The sequence below is a fragment of the Glycine max genome, chromosome 9 (assembly GCF_000004515.6).
Source record: "Glycine max cultivar Williams 82 chromosome 9, Glycine_max_v4.0, whole genome shotgun sequence".
NCBI lineage: Eukaryota > Viridiplantae > Streptophyta > Magnoliopsida > Fabales > Fabaceae > Glycine > Glycine max.
The window spans coordinates 1,104,235-1,124,902 of NC_038245.2; the positions used below are offsets into that span (position 1 = coordinate 1,104,235).

Genomic DNA, 20,668 nt, shown 5'->3' on the forward strand with positions numbered 1-20,668 from the left:
AACACTTTTAGTTTCGAATAGTTATTATTATTAGATGTATTTCATAGACTTGAAATATGATGATATTGGACTAACGCCATTTTAGTCTTAGTGTATGATAATGTAGGTGGTACATCTTATAATTGTAGATGATTAGATGATAATGTATTTTCTTATAAGTATTAAGTATTTTTTAGGTAATAGTATTTAAGATGTGCTTCCTTGATAACAATGAGGATTTAGTGTTTAAATGACAACCTCATATTAATTTGTTTGGTGAAGGGGTGTGAACCTTTTTGGTAGTGTCATTTTTGAAAAGTAAGCCGTTGGAGGGGTCTTCACATTTGGTAGTTTTAAGATAACATGAATCTTAAGTCTTTAGTTCATATAAATTTCAGTTTTAACATGCATTTGGGTAGGTAAAAAATGCACAAAATGAAAGTTTACGAGGTTTTGAAGGATCACCCTCCTTCAATGTAGGAAGATACAACTTAGATGCTTTTGTCTCATGAGATAAACTGATTCATGATTTAGAGGCACAACTAGATTAAATGTGATGCTAATCCTATATATTATTGGATCTTGATTGAGTTGGGTTTGGTTCACATAAATAACTCATGTATATTATTGTTTATTTGTTTATATTGAAACTCACACAAACATGAACAAAAATTAATCATTATATTTTTCATGAAACTAAATTTAAATTTCTTTTGTAATTATTCTAAAACACTAAATAAGAAACTAAATGAGGTTATAGATGAAATATAATCTAAAATGTCCATGTGTGTTATGATGACATGACATTCCATTTGTCATGTCAACAATCAACTACTAACATTAAATATTTGGACAAAAAATAATACATTTTGAATTTTTGAGAGACAAAAACAAACAATTTTTTTATAAAGATGAAAATCAAACTTTAATCATTTTGTGATCATGACATGACCAACAAGTATTGAGTTTACCAACAATGGATAATCTTTACAATGTGACAAGCAAAGATTTAAATTTCCTTTGAAAAAAATATTAAATTTAATACTCAATAATGTCTTGAACATGACTCTATTTGAAACAAGATACATGCGAGGAAAAAAAATACATAACATATAAAAATACTACTACTTTAATAATTTTTTCTTAAAAATAAGGTTCACATGTTTTGACTCAGCTCCAAGTTATTGTCTTGATGAATTAGATGAAATGGGCAAAAATAGGTTGACATGTTTAAAAAAATATTATTATTATAATAATTTTTTGATTACCCTTTTAAAATAAATTATAATTTTATTATTTTTATGTCATTTTATATTTTTCAACTATTTCAATAATTAAATTTATCAAATAATTATAACTTAATAAACTAACTAAAACTTTTCCGTTCGATTAATTTTTTTAGTTTTTAATTAATTTTTCAGTTAGTTTTACTAAGGTAACCACACTCTAAAAACATATTCATGATATTCGGACAAAAGTCACTATTCCTCTAATTTTTAACCAAACTTTTTTTTTGTAAATGATAAAAAAAGTTTTTTTTTTTTAACAATTATCGTTCTCCATGGTTTAATATGGTTCTGATAAATGCATGCTCCAAAAAAGGGAGTAGAGTACGCAACTGACACCAACTAAAAACAGTTTAACCACCGACTCTAGAGTGGCAATAATTGCTTTTTTTTTTTTAATAAAAAAAGGTTAACTTCATTAAAATTGTCTCTTGTGTTTTACTTAAGTAGTACTACTTTCTCAGGAATGATAAGGGCGCAATTGCAAGACGCACGGGCAGAAATGGGAAATTTGGAAAATTAAAGGGCACAAATGCAAAACAAAAAAAAGTAAAACTTTAAAAAGTCAGCGCGTGAAGTTTGGCGTAGATTTGGATTTGGCTTCGCTGTTCGAAAATCGAAAATCGAACACAACAACATAAGAGAGAGAGAGAGAGAAACGAAAACCCTTCTCTTCTTATTTTCACTCACTTATTCACTTTCTTCTACTGCATAGCATCGTCGTAACTCTAAATGAAATTGCACGCGCGCCGCTGAAACGACGTCGTTTTGTTGCAGCATGGCGCAGAAGCCTCACCTTCAGCTCGAGGAGCTGGGATCCAAGCTCGAATCTCTTCCCTCCGACGACAACGCTCTCACCGAGCTTCTTAAGGTGTGTGTGTCTTCGAATTTCTCGCTGCTTCATTTCGCAATTGGTTTTTACCAGCTTCGGGAATTTAGTGTTTTTTTTAACGGAAATTTTGAAACTTTTTTTTTCTTTTTTGGTTTTGGGGGTTAGTTATGTCCGTTATTTTCTGTTTGGGGTGCGAAGGCGAAGAACACGGTGGCGATTTTGGTAGGTTGAGCTGATTTGCGTGTTGGAATGAGTGAATTCAGGTCGAATGCGTGGATTGGTTTCGAGTTTTGTGGTTCTTTGTGTGGGTGGTTTGTAATTGATTGAGGATTCAGGTTTTGTTTGTAGATTTTTCGCAATTGAGAAGAACAGTTGGCAGATTTAGTGTGTTAGATTTGAGGCTTTGGTTAATTTGAAGCGTGTTTATGGAGGGAATTTTGAGTTAGGTTAATTTGTGAATGATTTTGAAGGTGGTTTAGGTATGTTTACCAGGTTAGTTAAGTAATTAAGTTTAATAAACTGTGCATGTTTTGGATGGTTAAAATGCTAAGTGGAAAAAGGATGAAGCTACTGAGTATTGCAACTTTGTACGAGGATGGAGGAAAAGATGTGGTATTAGAAGTGAAAAGGAAGAAATTAGCAGCTTCATTTTATCTTATGTCTAGATTTTGACTGAGTGAATCACTTACTTTATCGAAGCCTGGATTTATTTGAATCAACGTGATGACATTAGTGAAAGAGGGCATGCATGGATGAATCGGGGACCAATTTCCATTTTGCAATGTATTTGAGGTTGAAATTGTTGTTAGATAGAGTTTGATTATGAGATAAATTAAGAAGGATACAAGCACACACACTTCGAAAGATGTAGCATCACACTTTCTGAGTGATTGGTCAGCTTATTAGTATTGCTCTTAAAATGTAACTAGTTGACATATACTGTACCAAGCATATTAGCTGGTTTCAAGACACAATATGATACATATGTTGGTAATTAATTCTGTCATTCCCTTAGGAAGGCTTTTACATCTCTAGTTCCTTAAGTGTTATTGTTTATCCTTTTGGAAAAATAAGAGAACCCCTTTAAGGTAGTACATGGCTGAGATGGCTCAATATGTGTGCCATTCCTGCAAGTTGGTAACCATATGGGTAGTAACTAGTAATTGTGGTTTAGTCTCAAAATCCTAGGTCCTTGTTGATAAAGCAATCGACAACATGAATAGAGAAAATTAAGAAACATATTAAGCAATCAGCAACATGAAGAGAGAAAGTTAAGAAACATAGTAAGACTTCATTTAAGGTTTAGAAACTACTGTTTAGGTTGGTCATATGGACATTTGACATAGTATTATGACAGTTCTTTGCTACCTAGCTTCTGAATCTTTTAATTATGGATGATCTCTCTAATCATACCAAAAGATACTAATTTTGCTTTAAGGTTTTATAGAAAATTCTTTCTTTCTGCTCAACATTACTGTAAGATGTTGCCTAGAATCGACTTCTTAGTAGTACATAGCATTTCTGTGTTATGGTTTTCCATTTTCTGATGCAAAATGAATGTGTTATCACTAAAAAATAGAAAACTAAGTTTACCCTTGACAATTAAAACCAGTCCATAAATGTATAATGCTTGAGGTCAAATGTGTGCTATAACATTTCTAATACTTATATATATATATATATATATATATATATATATATATATATATATCTATATATATGTGTGTATGTGTGTTACTTTTGTACAACATTAAAATTTTCTTTTCAAATGCAAGTAATTTCTTATTGGCAACTGCTAACCTCCCTCTCCCCTTCCCTCCCCCTCAACAAAATATGCTCTCATCTGCAGCAAGCAGCATCATGTCTTACTGACTTGGATCAATCACCATCAGCTTCAACATTAGAGTCAATGAAGCCCTTTTTTAGTGCAATTGTTACGCCAGAATTGCTGGAGCACCAGGATAGTGATGTCAAGCTTCTAGTTGCAACATGTGTTTGTGAGATAACTCGGATCACTGCACCTGAGGCTCCTTACAGTGATGATGTTCTAAAGGTGCCTTTCATTTACTTTGGTTATCTGATAATATAATTATAAAATTAGGTTGTCTCATTATTTATCACTTCAACTAGAAATAGTTTCTATCCTTTACTATCTGCCAAACATGAAGATAAATTTAGTCAGGAACATAGTCTGCTTCGTCCTAATCATTGTTAGATCGCTTTGCAGAACATCTTTCAGTTGATTGTGGGCACTTTTAGTGGTCTGAGTGATACAAGTGGTTCATCGTTTGACCAGAGAGTTGCTATACTGGATACTCTTGCGAAATATAGATCATGTGTTGTAATGTTGGATCTTGAATGTGATGATCTGGTGAATGAAATGTTCACTACTTTCTTTGCAGTTGCCAGGTTAGTTTATCACAAAACCTTTAACTTAGTTGTAGGTGTGTGAGCTCATGATAAAGAGTTATATTATTTACCTGAAAGCTTCTCTATTAGGCTTCATGAGATTGCAAACTTGATATTTTGTTGGTGCACGTGGTTCTGTAATCTGTTTTTTCTGGTAAAATAATATGAGAAAATGAATTAAAGATAATTAGACGAACAAAAATTATAGCTTATTGGTATACTTGGAATGCGATGTTTTGGAATGGATAGACAAATATTGTAATTCTGAAATAGTGAAACTAATATCTCTCATTCTTTTGCTCTGGCCTGCCTATCTTGTCCTTTTGTTTTTTATTTTTATGTTTTCTAATTACATTGGGATACTTTACGTGTGATGCTTGGCATATTATTGTACCTGCAACGATGCTAGTATGCTATGTATAACACTAGTTTTTGTGTACTTAGATTGGTTGCTTCTTGATTTGTTGACTGTTTTTTTAATCTATTTCCTAATAATTCTATTAGTTCTTTGAATTGTTTTATTTGATTTATCAAGCATATGTATTGAGTAATAATTCTGTGTTGTTAGCTTTGAAACGTTAATCATATGTAGTACTTTTTAATGTCAAATTTTCTTACTTTTCTTGATTAAATATCCTCTTTGGATTAATGAGTGGTACTTGTGTACTTTATTTCATGCTCAGAGATGATCATCCAGAAATTGTTCTGTCATCCATGCAAACTATAATGGCTGTTCTTTTAGAAGAGAGTGAGGATGTTCATCAGGATCTTTTATCTATTCTATTGTCTATGTTAGGTCGTGGCAAAACCGTAAGTGCATTTTATTATATTTTTTTTCCTGTTATAAGGAGATAGTTGATGCTGTTGGAGAATGAATCTTGTCTTTTGTATTATCTCTAATATTATATAGGAAACATGATTGTCTGGATTTTCTGAATTGTAGGATGTTACTGGGGCCGCAAGGAAGCTTTCCATGAATGTCATACAGCAATCCATGGAAAAACTTGAACCAAGCATTAAACAATTTTTGCTATCATTAATGTCTGGAGGCAGCAAGACAATGAACAGTCAAGTTCAATACCATGAAGTTATATTTGATCTCTATTGCTGTGCTCCTCAGACCCTATCCGGAGTTCTTCCTTATGTCACAGAAGAGCTAATGGTAAATACTGATTTGTTGGTTTTTCTGATGCTCTATACGGTTTCTAAAGTATCATTTGTTTCCGTTAAATTGACCTTGGTGCTAATAAAGATACTTCATTATGTAAATTTTTTTATTATCATTTTATGCATTGTAAAATAGCTGTGCTTTAGAATTTGAGTTTCTGTTAAAACCCAGGACAGAAAACAGAGAAAAGTAAGGGATGATTTTATTATTTGAATGAAAATGAACAGAACAAGGAAATTTGAGTTTTTAATATCACCATTGCCTAGAGTCACTTTGGCATCTTTTATTTCCCATCAAATTTAGTTTGTGTCATAGCTTGTTATGTTCTCGACTTTCATTCAAAGTGATGCCAGGATTCTCATTTGTAATTGGACATTTGCAGGCTGATCAGCTGGAAACTCGTTTGAAAGCAGTGAACTTGGTTGGCGATATAATTGCTCTACCTGGATTCTCCACTGCTGAAGCATTTCAGCCTACATTTTCAGAGTTTTTAAAGAGATTGACTGATAGAGATTTTGGGGTTCGCATGTCTGTCCTTGAGCATGTAAAGAGTTGTCTGCTGTCAAATCCTTCAAGGGCTGAAGCTCGTCAAATAATCTGTGAGCCCATTGGATGCATTTACATGATATTCAGTCTCAGCTTTTTATACTTTTACCATATCTGCTAAATTTATTTGGCTACAACTTTTTAGCTGCTCTTTGTGATCGGCTACTGGATTTTGATGAAAACTTTCAAAAGCAAGTTGTGGATGTTATCTGTGATGTGGCATGTCATACCCTAAATGCAGTCCCTCTTGAAACTGTGCAACTCGTTGCTGAGCGGCTTAGTGATAAATCTGTATGTATACCTCTAAAATTTAAATTACCCTTTTTCTAACATTCTCTCTTAACTCTTAACAATTTTAACTCATTGCTTCTCAATTCCTTGTTTGGCTTTACATTTCCAGCTACTTGTTAGAAAACATACCTTGGAGAGATTGGCTGAGATTTATCGAGTTTTTTGTGAGAATAATTCCATTGCAGTTAATCCCGGTGAATATGACTGGATTCCAAGGAAGATAATTAGATGTTTCTATGACAAAGATTTCAGGTGAAGCACTGATGCTGCATAAGATATTTGATTATATCTTTTGCATTTATTTAAATTGTGGTCATTATTTTTGGTGGAAGAGTTTTTTCTTTTCCATATGATGTTCGAAGAGAAAGGGAACACTAGCCATTACTGTTATGTGAGAATAAAATAAGGACTGAGCCATTGTTTTCTTAAAATTAATTATAGTTGTAAATTTGAATATGCTGTGACAAATTGCTTCTATGATCACAAAAAACATACTAATGAAATATTTCCACGATTCATCTGAAGCTACATACTATTCAGTTTATCATAGAGTTTTTTGACAAAAAAAATACCAATGAAATATTTCCCCAATTCATCTGAAGCTACATACTAATGAATAGTATGTAGCTACAACACGATTCATCTCTAATAGTTTAACTCAGATTTATTGAGAAAGTAGATTCGCTTTAAAACTTAATATAACACTACTAATTGCAGCTTCTTATCTTATATGCTGAAGATTTTTTTAATGTGAGGTTGAGGTTTTTCTCTTGCAGTAAATAACTAAATATCATACCATGTGCCTGAGACATATTTTAATTTTTTTTGTTAGTGTTAGTATTAGTATATCTATTTTTTTTCTTTATGAATAAATTTTTTAATTTAATTTTGATTCACTATCAATATAAAAAAGTATTGTACTTGCATCAATGATGTATTGTCACAGATTAATTCTTAATATAGTCAAACTCATTAAATGAGGTACTGATACTAGATTGGTTATAGTGCAAAATATTGTACTATGACGGTGCATCAAATTTAAAATCTCTATTTTATTTAGAGAATACTAAGATTGAAATTGGTGTAAAATTTTAAATAACTAAACGACTACCCATAACTTCCTATTTTTTCCAGGATGAAGTTTATATTTAATTAATTATATTGTGAAGAGACAAAAGCTTTTAACTTGATATTTACCATAATAAAGGTTAGGACATTGTGTTTTGCATAGATGGTAACTTCTTGGTGTAATATGAATGAAAGAATTTTAGTATATCCTCTTAAAATTTAATAAACTAAAAAAGAATTAAATGACAGTTGATTTATTTAATGTTTAGGGAACATAAAAAAACATCAATACTTCACTTACTAATTAGGAGGATTTAAAATTATTCACCATTAAAGATAGTATGGATAATGAAATTCAATTGGCCTCTCCTCATAGATAATGTCATTAAGAAAGCCCTTGTTGTACTAGGTCAATGACTTTCAAGTTGTCCATTGTTTTGCTTTTATTTTTTTGTGCTTTTGATGCTTTTTCTAGTTTCCACGTACTTTACTAGTACAAAATGGAAAGAGGTGGATGTCTTAGCAGTGAACATTGTTGTAGTTCTCTAAGCTTGATTGTTTCTTTTCCTTTTTGGTATGTTTTAATTTTCTTGTTTTTGTTTTCTTAGGAATAAAATGTTCTAGTTATTGATATTTCTTTTGTTCACTTCATTCTGCAGATCAGATATAATTGAATCTATTCTATGTGGGTCCCTGTTTCCATCAGAGTTTTCAATCAATGATATAGTTAAACGTTGGGTTGAGATTTTCTCTGGATTTGATAAAGTGGAGGTCAAGGCTCTTGAAAAGATACTTGAGCAAAAACAAAGGTAAGTTTTTTTGACCTCTTTAATGGCGTATACTCATCCTAGTGTCTCACATTTTCAGTTTTCATGGTGCAACTTTGGTACCAGGTTACAGGAAGAGATGCAAAAGTATCTAGTTCTGAGGCAGACTAGTCAGGTATGTTACCATGGAAGTTAGAAAGTTGAACTTTCAAAGGAAATTTGATGGGAAAATGGGATTGATCTCATTTAAATGCAGGAAAAAGACATTCCTGAGGCCCAAAAAAAGATAGTGTTTGGTTTCCGTGCAATGTCCCGTTCATTTGCTGATCCAATAAAGGCTGAAGAGAGTTTCCAGATTCTTGATCAATTACAAGATGCTAATATCTGGAAAATTTTGACAGATCTTGTTGATCCAAATACTAGCTTCCATCAAACTTGTGTATACAGGGTAATATATCATTTGAAACTGATAGTGGTATTGGAGATAGTGGTTAGGGAAATCATAGTTACAAATTGCATGGGAATTGATCTTTGAGGCAAAGATATGTGAAGTAAATCTTTAAAGTTTATACCCAACTCTTGTGGGATATATTTATGAGCTTCAGAACTTGTTGCTAATGCATTTTAAACTGGCCTCTGCATTTGCTATTCTGTTACTTGTATGATCTTTTTTAAGAAGGTACCAATTAAATGAACTGCATAGATATTAACATTGTAATTCCAAAGAGCTCTTCAACTTTAGGAGTCTATTAGGACTTAGGAGAGTAGTATTTGAACATTCAAATGGTAATATCTCATTGGATTAGGACTAACTGCTCTTATGTTTCTTTTTCTATTATGGAAAGAAAGGAACTATAATTTACAGTTTGTTATTTACTGTGGTTGGTTACTTATTTACTTTTTGTCTCCAGGATGATTTGCTTAAAGTAGTTGGTGAAAAACATCAGCTCTATGAATTTCTGAATACCTTCTATATAAAGTGTTCCTATTTGCTTTTCAACAAGGAGCATGTAAAAGCTATTCTTTCAGAAATCAACACACATAAATCTGAAGAGAATGATCAGCATAGTCAATCTTGTATGAATATATTGGTGGTAAGAATATGCCATTTCTAGGTTTATTGACTTATTGCACTTGGTTTTTGGATATTTTTATCATGTATTGTATATGCTAAACAATTTTCACTGCTGGTGAGGGGCAAACAAAGAGTTCCTAAACTTTTCTACAGCTTGTTCAGATTGCAAAGCCTTATTATGTCTTTGGCTAGCTGATGGTTAATTCATCCCAGAAACTTAAGTTTTAGGAGTCACTTTGAAGGCCAATAACCCCTTTTGTAAGGAAGTCCCACATCGCCTACCTCAATTCTCGGGGTGCAGCTTATATATCTATTGGACAAGTTCACTTAATGCCAATTGGTTTTAAGCTGAAATCTAACATAGTATTAGAGCTTATAGCCCATCTTGGTTCTCACCTATTCTAGTAGGCTCACTTGTTTTGGCAGGTATCTGTGGAGGGGGGGGGGGGGGGGGTGTTAGGAAGTCCCACATCGCTTGCCTCAATTCTCGGGGGCAACTTCACTTAATGCCAATTGTTTTTAAGCTGAAATCTAACACCTTTAAGCTTAAAATGTAGAGAAAGCACAGTCCTGCCAATAATATGATTTGAATTTAGATTGAGGGAATGGGGTGGCAGGAATTGTGCTTGCTTTTTGTTAAAGGAGGAACCGATACCATGTCTGAAGCATATTCGTCTCTTATATTTAAGCTGTTAGGAGAAGGCCAAGTTATGGTTTATCAATATCTTAAAATAGTGTTGTGTGAGTCAGGATGCTTGTATTTTTGCAGTGCCCCTTTCAATTATTTCATAGCCTTCTATGATTTTGTTATCAATCAGTGGCATATTTTCAGTAATTTTGAACAGGAAAATTCAAGTTGGACTCTCCTTTTCTAACTTTCTTGTTAACTTGTGATGAAATGCAGATAATTGCTCGTTTCTGTCCAGATCTTTTTAGTGGCACTGAGGTGGAGTTGGTGAATTTACTGAAGGATAATAATGATATGATTAAAGAGGGTGTTTTAAATGTTTTGGCAAAGGCTGGTGGTACTATTCGTGAACAGCTGGCAGTTACATCAAGGTGCCACTTTAAATTTGATAACTCTTTTAGATCCATTCTCTTTTATAATATATTCTTATTGCTCCTCGTTTCATGTAATTCTGTAGATCTTATGCTGCTGAGTCTATACTGTTAAGTGTTAAATTTGATAGCTCTTTTAGATCTATTTCCTTTTATAATATTTTTATTGCTCCTTGTTTTATGCAGTTCTGTAGACCTTATGTTGGAGAGACTATGTTTAGAAGGCAGTCGGAGACAGGCTAAGTATGCTGTGCATGCTCTGGCTGCAATAACAAAGGATGATGGCCTCAAGTCCCTTTCTGTTCTGTACAAGGTTACATATATTTAACTGACTTGTTATTGGATAATGTTGGAAAGCCCCCTTCATTGCAGTCACCCCTAACCCGCCTTAGTTGTGACTTCTTTGGGGGCTGTCTTAATTGTAGCCTAAGGGTGGTGTTTAGTTCCACATCAACTAGATATAAGGCTTAAATAAAACTTTTAAATCTTGGCAAATCCTCACCTTATAAGCTGGTTTTATGGGATTGAGTTAGATCTTAAGCCCAAATTCTAAGATGGTATCAAACCACCTTAATTGCGGTCACCCCTAGCCCCCTTAGTTTTGGCCTCTTTAGGGTCTGCCTTTATTGCCGCCTCAGGAGGGTGTTTAGTCTCACATTGACTAGAAATATGGTTTAAATAGAGCCCTGATTTTGTGTGGTTGAGTTAGACTAAGTCCAAATTCTAGAGATAATTATGCCAACCTCCCTTGAGGTTAGTTCTAATTACACATAAATCCTTCTTGTTTGAAAAATTACACCTACCTCTCATGCTTTGTCGTTTTTAAGGGGACTCTATATGGTCTGTACATAATAATAGGGAATGTATATATGATTTCTTAAAAAGTAAAGGTGTTAAAGTATAAGAACGATATAATACATAAAGGGAGATTGGCCTAATTTTCCAACCTAGAAGGGTGTAAGTGTAATTTGGGCCTCAAAGGTATTGGGAAAGCTAAGGCAAAGATAGAATATATAAGTGGGGGGCAACCCTCACCCCATGGGCTAGCTTTTGGGGTTGAGTTAGGCCCAAAATCTACTTTCTAAGAAAAGGAAGTAGGTGTGATTTTTCCTGTATTTCTGAACTTTTTTATTCTGATAATTCTCTCCTTATATGCAGAGACTTGTAGATATGCTGGAGGAAAAAACACATCTACCTGCTGTATTGCAGTCTCTGGGGTGTATAGCACAGACTGCAATGCCTGTATTTGAAACTAGAGAGAGTGAAATTGAAGAATTTATAATAAACAAGATTCTGAAAAGTGATAGTGTAAGCATTTCAAATTCCGTTAAATGGGTGCTCCTTTTTATGATAAGCATGGAAGTAATTAATTCTATTTAAATGCTTGTTTCATGGTTTCAGAAAGAAGACCACTCAATAATATCTTGGGATGATAAAAGCGATCTTTGTGTTTTGAAGGTAGAAAGATATTCTATTCATGTTTTTAGATACTTTCGAATAGTATTGGTATTCTATAATTTGACACATTGGATAGTGCTTCTAACTTGTAAGCTTGCCATTTTGACCCCTTTTTTTAATTCTCTCTGTGTCCTTTTTTTTTGCTGCAGATATATGGCATCAAAACCATAGTGAAAAGCTACTTGCCAATCAAAGATGCTCATGTTCGTCCTGGTATAGATGGTCTTTTGGATATCCTGAGAAACATGCTGTCTTATGGTGAAATATCAAAGGACTTACAGTCAAGGTATATCAGCTTCACAGACCTACATTTTTTTAATTAATATGAAAATTGTCAGTTTTTCTCTTTTTCATTTAAAATTGGTTCTGGGGTTCAGATACTGTGTACTCATTTATGCCCTCTTGCAGCTCAGTTGATAAGGCCCATTTGAGGCTTGCTTCTGCAAAGGCAGTTCTTCGTTTGTCAAGGCTTTGGGATCACAAGATACCTGTTGATATTTTCCACTTAACTTTAAGAGCAACGGAGGTGTGTTCTTCCTTCTGTATACTTAATTTCTTCTTTAGCATTTACGATTTGTTCACCACATTTTTACCAGGACACCGTTTTACATGTGTAAGCTGAAATTAGTTTATTGAACTTTTTATTTGAATGTAGAAATAACTGCTTCTCTGTCTTCTTTTGGGTCTGATAGATTAGCTTCCCTCAAGCTAGGAAGGTTTTCTTAAGCAAAGTTCATAAATATATAAAAGACAACCTGTTAGATGCCAAATATGCATGTGCCCTTATATTTAACATATCTGGAACCAAGGATTCCAAGCCAGAGGAGTTTGCAGAGGTAATATTTTGATTGATTCAATCTTTTTTTGTGATTGCAAATTTTCCTAGCTTTGACATCAATTTTTGTCTTTATGATGACTTTTGTTTGTTAATGCAGGACAAGCAAAACCTGGATGACATTATTCATATGCATTACCAAGCAAGGGCTTGGCTGCTTTCTGGACAATCAGATGCAAATTTGTTGACCACTTACCCTGAAAACATCCTTCCATACCTAGTTCATGCCCTTGCTAACATATCCTGCCCCAATATTGACGAGTGCAAGGATGTTGAAGCATATGAAAATATATACAGGTACTATTTCACCCATATAGGACATCTATATACTGGATTCATATTTAGCCCATGTTTTGGAACAACTTATTTTTGAGATATTGTCATCTTTTTTCTTCTTCTACATTCTTAGGAATCTGCAAAAATCAAGTGATTATTTATCCAAAATAAGCTAATTGAAATATGCATTTAGATATTCTTTTAAAACTGGTTCAAAAACAAGACTGGTAACATGCCTGGCCCAGGGCAGAGGGGAGCTTGAGTTAGATTTGGTATTTCATAACTGTTACTGTGCTGTGTACTGAATTTATGATTTATATTATCAATAATGCTTATCAACAGTTGCATGCAGATTAAAAAATATAAAGTAAGCCTCATGCTTTACTTGAAAGTTTGCCTTTGTGCAGGAAGAGCTCAGATAATCTTAGTTTTGAATAATTTTAAAATCCACACTTGTCTATGTGCAGTAAAGGTTTTTTATTTCACGAGTTCCTGTATTAATTTATAATTTATTTGCCCTGTTTGAACACTGTTAGCACTTATGGTCTGTATGCATATTTTTTTGACTGTTGATGTTTTTGAATATGATTTTGGCATGCATCTTGGGATGATATCTATAGATTTAGTTTGTACAGCTGCAAAATATGGGATATGTGGGGAACTCTTATTCTTTTAGATTTTTTATTCTGTCCTGAATTTTCAGGCAATTACACTTGATACTGTCAATGCTAATGCAAAGAGTTGAAGATGGCAAGTCAAAAGTAGCTCTTAACAAAGAGAACGAAATTATATCTACCATCACTTCTATCTTTTGGAGTATTAAGCAATCTGAAGATGTGGTTGATTCATCAAAATCGAAGGTTGAGGATAAATCTTTTTTTTTTTGCAACATAGATAGAAATTGCTAATGTCAAAGCAATGAGACTGTAATCTTATGTGTGTGATCAATGAATGGCCAGAATTCGCATGCCATATGTGACCTTGGGTTAGCAATCACTAAGCGACTAGTGCAGAAGGATGTTGATTTGCAAGGATTGTCTCCTTTAGTTTCTCTACCTCCAATGCTATACAAAGCATGTGAGAAGGAAAGTGACCCCATGGTATTTTTCTTTCTTGTCAGATTATATAGTTTCCTTCTGGAATGCTAAATTGCTAAGCGTTACTTTCTCATGCTATACAAAATGCCTCCCAAATAGTTTCTAATTTTTATGATACTTCTATTAAATGAGGTTGATTTGTAACATTACTATTGCCTCTTGCTTGCATTATAATACCTTATATTAGTTTTTAATCTTGCTAAAACATTTTCAATGTCTGTGTTTTAAGTTGTTGATTTTGTTGTTACTTTTTCTCAACATAAGATAGTTGACCTTTTATTTAATCAAACTTATTTGATGCTAGAGTTTTGATATATACATTTGTAAAATTTAGTTAGAAGACATTTGCCTGTGATTACATGGTTGATAGTATTGTTTGATGGAATGTGAATGGGGTTGTTTTTAGAAACTTTATTCTGTACATAGAACTCGGATTTGTAGTCATCTTAATTGACTGATTTAAACATATATGTAAGATCTTGGATTATTTTTCATTTGGCAGGTAAGTGGAGTGAAATCCTGGTTGGCTGATGGAAGTGTCTTGGCTCACTTTATATCACTTGAGTTAGAAATGGTATGTTTGATGCAAATGGTAAAGTTAAAAAGCAACTTTTAGTGCTTCTTAAATCTTAAATCAAGTGATAATGCGTCTTCCATCTGTCAGGTTCCATCCCAATTAGCTAAGGATGACTCTTTAAAGGACAGTGAAAAAGACAAAAATGAAATGCCCCTGGGGAAAATAATAAAGGACATAAAATCTCAGGGAACCAAGGGCAAAAAGGTGAAAAAGAAAAAGGCTGTGCCAGCTGAAACAAAAAAGGCCGAAAATGATATCGATATCTTGAATATGGTCAGAGAAATTAATTTAGATAACTTGGGATCATCCACTAATTTTGAAGCAAGTAATGGTCATGAAAATTCCTTGAGTAAGAAGTTGCAGAAGGATCCAGAGTGTGCAACAATTAAAAAACGAAAAGCAGAAGTGACCCTGGTTCCAGTGCCTAAACGGAAGCGGTCTTCCTTTGCCCATGGAAAATCAAGGTCAAATAGTACTCCACCAAAGGGTCCTCCAAGAGTTTCAGGGGAAGACTCTTCTGAAGTGAAGTTTCCGTTGGGTGCAAAATTCAACCCTGATACACATAGCAAACAAAGGAAAAAGGTTAAAGACAATGAGGCCTCAATAGAAGCAAAAGTTAAGGCCTCCAAGAGCTATCATGACAATGACTCTGACAAATCTGAAGAGCATGGCATGAAGGTGAAATCTTACTGTCAGGCAGTTTTGTACTACTGTTTAAAGTTGAATATATCAATGTTGTAGACTTCTGCTTATTTTCTGCCTCTTGCAGAGTCCTGATAATACAAAGCCAACTGACAAGTCCAAAAATAACAATCTCAAGTCATCCATAGGATCTGCTAAAAAGCTGAAAAGAAAAAGTATTGGAGGATTGGCTAAGGTAAATTTCTCCACTGCTTTGTAGTCAATAATGTAGTTTTTTTCAAGTAAGTAGTGTCTCCGTGCCATGTTATAATATTTGTGTTCCAGCAAGTTTCTTGGATATTAGTTTGATTTGATTTTTTCCTGTAGTGTACAACAAAGGAAGAAGAAAGTGATGCTGAAGATCTAATTGGCTGCAGAATTAAAGTTTGGTGGCCTTTGGATAAGAAGTAAGTTCTTATACTAAATCTTGAGAGATCAGTTGTAGAAGCAAAACAATATATGGCCACCATTTATGTTTATCTGAAAGACAGACAAGAAAAAAACTTTTTTTCTTTTATGGTGATGTTAGAAGCTTTTTGACTACATTCTCTAAAGATGACTTATGGGTTTAGCTGCTTTCTTTGACTGCACCTTTCTTAGTTTTCCTATTTTTTAAGCTTTTCATGTTGCATCTGTTTTGGTTAACTGCTTTAAATTTCTGACTGGCTTGGGATTAATTATTAGTGTATAGCTTTCTGCCATCTAATGTGCTTTTTGTATGCCTTCTTTGGTTTAACCCTAGAAAGGAATTTCTAAAATCCCTAATTTCTTCTCGTTTTCCTAGGATTTTTAATTAAAGTTCCATGTGTTGATGTATTGATGCACTGCAGATTTTATGAAGGCACTGTTAAGTCTTATGACTCTTTAAAGAGGAAACATGTGGTAAGCTTACACTCTGAATTTGTACAAAGTTATTCTGCTTGCTAACTTACAATTCTGACACAATTGTACTGTGGCATGTCATGTGGAAGATATTATATAAGGATGGGGATGTAGAAGTTCTCAATTTGGAAAAGGAGCAATGGAAGCTTATTGCCAGCAAACCTACTAAGGTCTCCAATTTTATATTAGTCTTCTTTCTTTCTATGAAGCATTTCTTCTGTTTCCACTAAAAGATATCAAATATCTTTGAAGTATGAAGTTTGATTCAGTTTTATATTATGAATTTTCCAGAAGCTAAAGCTCTCAAAAACTGTCTCTTCCCCTGAAGTGTAAGTATTCCCTTTACAAATTAATTTTAGTTTAGTTGTATTTGGAGGAATATGTTTCACTGTACATCTGAATATGAAAATTTCGATAATATTTTTTGATAAGTTGCATGTTATCTGCTTTAAGTGTGGTGTGTGTTTTATTTCTTCTAGCTTAATTGGACGTCTTGTACACCATTCTGAATGTGGTGTCTTTCTTTTGTGGGTTATTTTTCTTGATTGTTTTATAGGTCTACTGGGAAGAAGCAGAGAAGTTCTAGTGGTTCAGCAAGTAGAAAGACAAAAAAAATGTTAGTGGAAAAATGAGATTCTATATACATTTATGATTTTATTCAGTGTTCTATCATTATAACTTGTACCATTTTGGTGTTTAGAGATAATGGTAAGAAATCTCCTAGCAAGCATGTAAAACATGGACGAAAAGGTGCCTCAAAAATTAATTCCCATCATGAGGATGCCAAAGAGAGTTCTGAGTTATCAAACCCTGAAGATATATCTAAAGCTGAGATTAACTCAGGTAATGTAATTTAAAAGATATGACGCAATTTCATATATAGATTGTCATTACATCTCCTGATTGATAACATGTGATGATGTTTATGTGTATTTATGTAATTCTGTGTACTGGATTTAATGCTTCAGGACCTCTGGAAACCAGGTAATTGTATTTCAATGCTACTTTGTGAAATAAAAAGAACATTTATACTAGATAAAACTTAACTACTACTCTCCATCCCCTAGCAGCAGGTTATATTTCTGAATGCTTGCTTAAACGGTTGTTTATGTAAAATAGGTGCTTGGTATGTTTACATGTCTTACCTAGGAGAGTAATTTCTGTGCATCAATCTTTGGTACATCTATCGCAGACATGCTTGCTGTTGACCAATACCAGTCTGTTAGTATAATTTCATAATTTCCTTTCACAAAATATGGGTAAACTATCCAGGTTTAAATGTACTATCCATTCAGATAGACACTCCATGTCAGAAAGGGAATGTGCTATCCCAAATTCCTATCAAATGATGACAGCAATCTTAGTGTCAGTTAGGAAAATAAGTTTGTGTTGTCAATCCAGTGGAGTTTGTGAAAAGTGATGGATATTATCTTTTATCTACCATACCCATTAAAAAGCAGCCCTGTACATGATGCTCCCAACATTTTGGAGGTCTTTGAAGGCCCAAAATGAAATGTAAGAGTCTATTCCTCCGACTAGAACCTTAATGTTTGGCCAGGGCTCTCCTCCCTCTTCCATATATACCAATCAAAAGGAAACTATAATTAATAAAATAATTTTTTTGTATTAAAGTAGCGAATCTTTAATAGGAACTTTGATGATTAAGAGTAGAAAACATGAAAGATGTTAGTTACCAAACTCATTTAATTATCAGTTTTGTCAGCCCTATGGGCTGATGGTAAGAATGCAGAAGTGGAAACTTTTTATTAGGATAGAAAAAAAATAAGTGACTTTTGTATTTCTAATGTAATAAATGTTTTCTTCAATAAAAACTTTCCAATTTGGTATTCTTAACATCAGTCTTAATGTTAACAAAAAACCATTTGATTATCGTGCTCAGAAATGGGCATTATTTGTGATATTGAATCTGATATTTTTAACTTAATTTTTCTTTCATTAGGTATCATGTCAATCTATATTTTTATCATGCCATGATCATTGAGAGGTCTTGCTTTTTTGAAATGGTTAATTCTTACTTTGCCAATTAATTAGCTTTGGAAATGAATATTATGCTTGGAGTATCATCAACAATAATTAATTGTAATGATGATTATGTGGTTCCTCATTATTATGTAAGACTTCTGTTTCTTTTTCGTCTGCTCTCGTGTTTAAATTTTGTTTGATTTTCTATTCTAGGTGGTTCTGAAGCAGAACAGGCTGAAGGGTCTGAAATAATTGTAACTAAGCAGAAGAAATCTAACAAGAAAGCAAAATCAGTTTCACGTGGAAAGAAACTTAAGAAAGAGAAGAGCTTAAGGTATAGGAAAGAATCAGATGAAGAGAAGCAGGAATCCGACCAAGAGAAGCAGGATCATGGTGAGAGGCTTTCTGAAGGGAATGCCCCACAAGGAGATCAAAATGATGATGCAGAAAGTAGTTCAAAAGAGACAGGAGGCAATGAATCAAGAGGAGCTTTGGGGGAAAATGATAATGGAGAAGAATCAGATTCTGGAGGGAATCAAAATGACAGTGATGGGGAAAGTAGTCCTAGAGAAGTGGAAAAATCACCTATAGAGTCAGCAAGTCCTGATGGTGCCAAAATTGCTGAAGTTTCTGATGATGAGCCACTGGTAAATTACTCATCCTTTGCGGAATTGTGGCACCTACTTTTATTTACTTGATAAAAATCTAGTACGTTTTATTTTCTAAGTTAATCACTAATCACTAAGAATGGCTGATGCAGAGCAAATGGAGGCGTCCCTCGGGAAAGAAAAGCTCAGGGCAAAAACGGTGAGCAGTTTGACAATTGTAGCACAAATCCCTGAAGATTTCAGTAGCAGCAGTGCTGTGGCAGCATTTCGTGTGTTTCAGTTCAAGTATAGGTATCAGAGTGGATGATGACTGCCATTTATTGACACTAATAGATATGCTATGCATGTCTTGCAACTACCTTGTAGATGTAATATTAACAGTTGTCATCCCCACGTTTAGAATTTTTTTTTTATTTAAAAAAAGAGTAGTGCTTTAGGGTTTTTTAGGGTTGTAATGCTAAATGACCTTTCATTAGTGTAGGTGATAGGTTTAGCATATGATTCATGAGGATGTTTTCATCCTTCCAACACAATTGATATTTCATTGAGTGGGGCAACATGTACAGCTATACGTGGGGATAATTGTATTTGTAACTTTAGTTTGTTTGTACTTTTGTAGTCTTAGCATCCGTGAAAAATATGACCTAACCATCATCAGCTCGTTCATGTTGTTTTGTGATATACATGGTTTTTGAACCTGCGGTTTTTGATTGTGTGAACTGAAAACGAAAAATGAGTTTCACGACTTCGACGACTTAAAACTTGGTAATTTTGACTCTTGATGCAATGCATCTGTTTCTTTTGTCGATATTGCTTTATCAAATGTTGTTTCTAAATCCTTTTATGTAGTAATATACAATTGATAAAATATGTATTTGGGAATACAATAAATTTTGGAACAATATTACTTGCACATTATTTTTGCGTACTTTTTTTTGAAAGGGCATTATTTATGCATACTTGTTTCTTTCGTAATTTATATTAAATCAAGGACACCAAAAGCAGTAAAGAGATAGAAATATAGTTCATAAGTGTTGTGTTTATGTAAAGTAAATTATCTCGTATTTATGAAGGATTTATATTTCTCACATCTTTCGCGTAATAATCTTCTGAATTAGAAGTGTGATTTTACTTGCATGCCAAAAAAATTAGTCTCTTTATCCAGGTGGTTGTGGCACTTCCCCACTGTATGACTCTTTCAAAAAAAAAAAAAAACTAATGTGTCTTAGTTAAATCATGTATATTCACTTTTTAGTTCTTTAAGAGATCACTATATTATATTACAAATGTTAATTTAATTTGATGAACCCACTAACTAGTAACTATCACATTCCTTGTGCCATCAAGTTATTAAAATATTACTATTGTAAGTGAGTGTGATAGCATTCCTTTTCAAAACCTTTATACTCAAGTTATTACAAAATTATCTAAATACAATTTTTAAAGCATCTGTTAAGAGCTGTTCAAACCAAAAAAATGTTAAGATAAGTTTTTCATTTAACGTGCAACATTTTTTTTTTATACGTGCAAGAATTGGTTTAACAAATCACTAACTCAAGACTTATATAAAGAATTCATCAAAAGTTAATGAAATCCGAACAGAACTAATCTCCCATAAAAAAAAAAAAAAGAAATCTGTACAGAACTAAAATGTAATGTGCATGCTTAATAAGTTATATTTTGATTTGTTTAATGGTCCCTGTGGGAAAAAAGATGGATAAGATGAACTGTTGGAAAAGCAAGCTTAGTGGCGCACGCGGTTGAATTGAAAGATCAAAGATCTGATCCATC

General features: G+C 33.4%; 1 protein-coding gene across 1 annotated transcript; it reads left to right on the plus strand.

Annotated features, from left to right (window-relative positions):
* The first annotated feature begins 1,845 nt into the window (after positions 1-1,845).
* On the plus strand, positions 1,846-19,487 carry LOC100775397 (sister chromatid cohesion protein PDS5 homolog A). Its single transcript, XM_006586720.4, has 33 exons — positions 1,846-2,136; positions 3,947-4,150; positions 4,325-4,506; positions 5,190-5,316; positions 5,450-5,668; positions 6,057-6,273; positions 6,366-6,511; positions 6,621-6,763; positions 8,239-8,388; positions 8,473-8,521; positions 8,603-8,794; positions 9,258-9,440; positions 10,326-10,480; positions 10,667-10,793; positions 11,639-11,788; positions 11,882-11,938; positions 12,088-12,224; positions 12,347-12,464; positions 12,631-12,774; positions 12,874-13,070; positions 13,753-13,909; positions 14,009-14,149; positions 14,649-14,720; positions 14,811-15,401; positions 15,493-15,600; positions 15,732-15,811; positions 16,235-16,286; positions 16,376-16,456; positions 16,578-16,615; positions 16,843-16,902; positions 16,987-17,129; positions 18,483-18,916; positions 19,030-19,487. Exons 1-33 carry the CDS (start codon positions 2,044-2,046, stop codon positions 19,078-19,080), a joined length of 4,998 nt encoding a protein of 1,665 aa, XP_006586783.1. The 5' UTR covers positions 1,846-2,043; the 3' UTR covers positions 19,081-19,487.
* Positions 19,488-20,668: the final 1,181 nt, after the last annotated feature.

Bases quoted from the DNA above. Each gene is read 5' to 3' on its own strand.
- LOC100775397 (XM_006586720.4), top strand. From the start codon at position 2,044: ATGGCGCAGAAGCCTCACCTTCAGCTCGAGGAGCTGGGATCCAAGCTC. The intron at 6,274-6,365 runs GTGAGCCCATTG...ACAACTTTTTAG, and splicing joins TGAAGCTCGTCAAATAATCT to CTGCTCTTTGTGATCGGCTA. The intron at 11,789-11,881 runs GTAAGCATTTCA...TCATGGTTTCAG, and splicing joins AGATTCTGAAAAGTGATAGT to AAAGAAGACCACTCAATAAT.